The sequence below is a fragment of the Phaseolus vulgaris genome, chromosome 1 (genome assembly GCF_051622355.1).
Source record: "Phaseolus vulgaris cultivar YP4 chromosome 1, ASM5162235v1, whole genome shotgun sequence".
Taxonomy (NCBI): domain Eukaryota; kingdom Viridiplantae; phylum Streptophyta; class Magnoliopsida; order Fabales; family Fabaceae; genus Phaseolus; species Phaseolus vulgaris.
The window spans coordinates 2,760,487-2,765,359 of NC_143498.1; the positions used below are offsets into that span (position 1 = coordinate 2,760,487).

The 4,873-nt window shown below is 33.5% G+C and overlaps 1 protein-coding gene across 1 annotated transcript; it reads right to left on the bottom strand.

Annotated features, from left to right (window-relative positions):
• Positions 1–1,334: 1,334 nt before the first annotated feature.
• LOC137816460 (AP2/B3-like transcriptional factor family protein) lies at positions 1,335–4,632 on the bottom strand. Its single transcript, XM_068619600.2, has 4 exons — positions 4,420–4,632; positions 3,092–3,779; positions 2,073–2,257; positions 1,335–1,901 (listed from the first exon to the last, which is right to left on the bottom strand). Exons 1-4 carry the CDS (start codon positions 4,531–4,533, stop codon positions 1,566–1,568), a joined length of 1,323 nt encoding a protein of 440 aa, XP_068475701.1. The 5' UTR covers positions 4,534–4,632; the 3' UTR covers positions 1,335–1,565.
• Positions 4,633–4,873: the final 241 nt, after the last annotated feature.

A 4,873-nucleotide genomic window follows, 5' to 3' on the forward strand; every position in this document is an offset into this window, starting at 1 on the left:
TATTACTATAAAAAGGACCATTTGTGTAGTTGTTAATAATAATCATTTAAAATGAATTTATTATCAATTAATTTTATTATTATTAAGAAATAATAACTTCTTCTATGCAATCATAGGTAATTTACAGTATAATTAATTCCTTTACTATTAAAAATATAAATTATATTATTATTAATTTTAATTTAATTTCGGTTAAAATGTATATTTTAAAGAGTAACCTTTATATATAAATAAATAATTTTCCGTGTATAGTTCATATGAAATACAACCCATTCAAACCGTGTTTCCACTGTTTTTGTTATGTATTGCAAAGTTATAGATACTCAAGTAAAAAAACAATCGAAAAAAATTGGGCCGAGCATAGCATGTTAAGAGGACTGTTTCTTCCTGCACCTCCATATCTTCTTCTGACACCTCCATACACAACATGAAAATACATTTTTATCCTTCTTATGTCACCCCCATAGAATAACTTCCGGATTCCAGATTATGTAATCCAGAAAGTAATCATGCATATGAAAAAAGACTTCCGGATTATATAATCCAGAAGTTAATTACAAATTTGAAAAATGACTTCCGGATTATGTAATCCGAAATATTACAAAGGAGCATTTTTGGAAATACGAAAATCTATGGAGGTGAGAGAAGAAGGTATGGAGGTGTAGGAAGAAGCAGCCTGTTAAGAGTAATCTTTGGGCTTGGTTAAAAGGGCTTATTTTCAGCCCAAAATATGTTGAAATAAAAAAATAAAACTCCTAACGAAATGGGTTAAAGCGGTCACGGTATTTAAGTTCTTTTCTTATTTAGTTAGAATCATAATTTAACAAAATTTGAAAATAAAATAAAATAATAACATTATTTTAATTTTTGCAATAAGACCAGATTTCATCACCATCTTCTTTTAAACTTTTACTTTATCAGATTCCTAAAAAATGAATTTGAATAAAAATAATATTTCTAATTTGCTGGCCAAACTTTTTCATTGGCATGGACAAGTATTTCGATAACTACTAATAAAAGAAAAAAAAAATAGTTTTTCTACAATGGAGTTTCCCAACAATTCTCATCTTACTTATTTTTAGAGGAAATATTTTACTGACATTTATGAAACACAAAAATAATAAAACAAGTTAAAATCAACACATTCATTTAAATTTTATGAAATTTCTCCACTTTTCAAGTATAAGTAAATTTATTTTCTTTTCATAAATAAATGTCTTGAGACAAACAAAATCAATATCTTGAATAAACTTCTTTGAGGCACTGACTAAAGACTAAAACTGCATCATACTAGATTTGTTGAAGTCAAACTCAGTATCTAAAAACTCTGCAAATATCTAATAGATAATCAGTTCATATTTAAACCATCAAGGTCTAACAGCAGCAACAAGAAGTACATACACATATATATAGATAGATAATTACCCTCTTAAAAGACTGATAAGGCTAAACAATCCAACTCAAATCCACAATACACACAACTGCAGAACTTGGTCTGAGATCCTAAGAGAATTAATCACCAACTTGCATTGCAATGCTTTCACTCACCTTCATGATGATGGAAACTATGTTTCAGTCAGATTAGCATTCTGTGCTGATTTTCTAGCTCTTTTTCCAGATGGGGACATGACAGAAAGAGGAACAGTCTCCTGAACAACTCTGAAAATGGCCATATCAATGACCATGGTTTCGTTCATTTGACCAGCTGGTTTAAAGACACAAACATCATACTCTTCAAGGTTGTTGTCCAACACAAAGTGTTTCCACCCACCAGTGAATCCACCAGTATGACGAATATTGTGGTAGCTGTATCTAGCAATCCATTCACCCTTGCCCATGCGCAGTATCACATCTTGAGACATTGGACTGATGTGCTCCCCTATCCACTTGTTAGGCATTGACTGGTCACAAAAAAGGATCACAATGAAGAACACTTAGAAGGAAAGACAAAAAAAGGGTCACAAAATGCATTGAGTTTTGCCATAACTTGTGATTTGATTTTGGCTGATGCAAAAACAAATATTGAAAATGTTTTTTTTATCAACAAAGAATAAATAAAATAAAATGAGTACCACGAAGAATCTCTTGTACACGTGCGATGGTCGCATAACTATAACCAAACCGTCTTCAGTACGCTCTGCCTGGGCCAATGCAAAGGCATTTTTAATCTCATCTTCTGTCACAGGCCTTCTATTTGAGATAAATAGCTCATATGACCCACTTTTAACTGCAGAAACAGGTTCACCAGATTCTACCCCTGATATTGATTCAAACAGAAACACCAGTATTATATAAGGTCAATCTGAAAAAATACCAGTTTTTTTCTGCTTTTACACTTAATTTTGCAAAATGAAACTTATTTTTAAGAAAGAATCACTTAAATTTGTCAACTCCCTGAGATTTTGAATGAAAGAAACAAGTGATCATTTCTCCATAATCATCAATCTCAACCACACATGTTTTCTGCATGCAATCAATCAACTAGTTGTTTCAAAATAATCACATAACATTTGAGTTTAAAACATACAGAAAAGAAGCCTACACAAGCAATAACAGCCAAATTATCTGATGTAGAGTTCAGGGCACATAAATCAATCTGCAAAAGCAAGTCTTGCTCATGTTATTACTTGTATAACTTGTTCTCATCTAAAGTCTGAGAAAGGAATGTTGGATTCATCCTTGATTTGAATTAAGACATATCCCAAACTTAACTTGCTTTGAGTCAAAGGTGTGAGCAACCATACTTTCTCATCAGTCATTTCATATTACATAAAAGAGAGCCAAATTCCTATATTCTGCTTCCATTGTTTTTCTTATTAGCTATATGTATAGTGGTTTTGAAGAACACCATTGACAACCTTCTCCAGTATACAACATGTGATTCATGATATGAAGAAAAAGTATTTTTGTCACTTCATGCAAAAAACTGAAATTTTAGGCAAAAAACTGAGGTTGTTAACTAGTGCAAGTTGTCAATATATCAGAATATATCAGACAGAAAATTCTCAAACTTAATATTCATAAGAAAAAAAAGTCCATAAAACAGTAGTAATAGCATTTCCTTTCATTTTTTAAGAAGTAAAAATGTTACCAGACACCCAATCAATTGCTCTATCTATAACTTTTGCTCTTTCCATAACATGAGACACTTTAGCTGGTCTGCCCCTGCGCTTGGTCTGGACATGTTTAACAGCTGAAACAAGCTTCCTGATCCTTTTCCCATTAGCAGTTTCGGTGGGAACAGCTGACAGAGGGATTCCAACAGATCTAACTTGCTCAGCACCACCAGATTCAACATCTGCATTCAAAGCCTCTTCACTACGAGTAGGAGTTTCAAAAGGCACATTAATTGGCTCCTTCGAACCATTAGCATGCACAGATCTCTCAGGTGAAGCACATTTCACACCAGCATTTGAAGGGGTGTGTCCTTCTTCCACACAACCTTCTGTTGTGTCCCTTCTCCTGTTCAGACTTCCACCCACGTGTTCACCTTCTGTGTGCCCACATTTTCGAACAAAATAAGAACATGCCTTCTCACACAAGTTCCCCCCATCAAATACCAAAACATCAAACTGAGATTCACCATTATACTTGAAGACCAGGAAATCATTCTCCTTCAAACAGTGATCTTTCACAAACTGTCCCCAACCATGTGCAAGGTACAAGGTATCACCTCTTGCAATCATCGCTACTTTCCACGCAACACCACTAGGACCCTTAAGGGTCACATTTTCAGGCAGCTTCTTTCTTAAGTTATCTGAAAAAGTCTTCGGAAGTGCCTGCAAACAAACTTCAAATTTCATCATCGAGAACAATAAGCTGCAAAAACATGCAGGTAGAATAGGATACATATCAAAGACTAGTCACCACCATTTCCAAATCAAGCATGCAAATTAGATGGTGCAAACAAGGGACACAAAAACAAGACAAGAACAACCACATCAGAAGACACGAACTCTTGAGCTCATTCTGTTTTCTTTTCTTTTCCTTCTGACCTTCATCCACATCCTTAACTCAAACACAACCATGCAGACATAGCCACAACACACAACCATGATCATATCCAGTGATGCATGCATAGCCGGAACCCACAAAACACATGCATCTTTCCACTGTTGCCATGCATGCTCAACATTATTTTTTTTAAAAATGTTCATGGTTCTATACAATATCATAACCCAGAGAATTTATTTTAAAAAAAAAACACCATGAACAACAATAGCTAGCCAAAGCTCAAATTTTTTTACTAAAATAATTGATACTGATAGGAGTATCGTGGAAGGTAAAAGAAAATTCACATAAATGAAAGAGATGATAGAATAAAACAAAGGAAGGAGGCAAAAAACTGTGGACACTCAAATCAAACCCCATGCATTTTTTTATTCACAGCAGAAAAGTAAGAGATGGGGGAATACTAACAAGGTGTTGATCATATTCCGCTCTGAGAAACTGCATGAAATGGAGGAATTGAAAATGAGACCAGTAAATGTCGTCCTCCCAGGATCTGCAACCATTACAATTCTGAACCCCCATTGGTAAAACAACAGAGAAAGATGAAAAAGTTGCAATCTTTAATAGTTTGAGTCCCAGAAATGGTGAAACGGTAGAAGTTGAGTGCAACAGCAAGAGACACTCAGCCCAAAGAGTATGAACTGGAATGACAAAACACAGTCCAAATAGTTAGAAGCACTTGTTACAATGTAACAAAAAATAACAACAAAAGTTAAAAACAAAATGTGGAGTTTCAACACTATTAATTTCCAATACAATAATATTTGGTTCAATTTGTTATATTATTGTTTTTCAATTTTACTTCAATGTACAAATATTTTTATAACTTTTATTTAAATTACTTTTTACAATTTAAAAATAA

What these genes read in the sequence shown, in the direction of transcription:
- LOC137816460 (XM_068619600.2), bottom strand. Translation starts at nt 4,533, where the DNA reads ATGGGGGTTCAGAATTGTAATGGTTGCAGATCCTGGGAGGACGACATT. An exon ending in CGGAATATGATCAACACCTT is followed by an intron (nt 3,780 to 4,419) that starts GTTAGTATTCCC and finishes GTTTGTTTGCAG; the next exon opens with GCACTTCCGAAGACTTTTTC. An exon ending in AGCAATTGATTGGGTGTCTG is followed by an intron (nt 2,258 to 3,091) that starts GTAACATTTTTA and finishes AATCAATATCAG; the next exon opens with GGGTAGAATCTGGTGAACCT.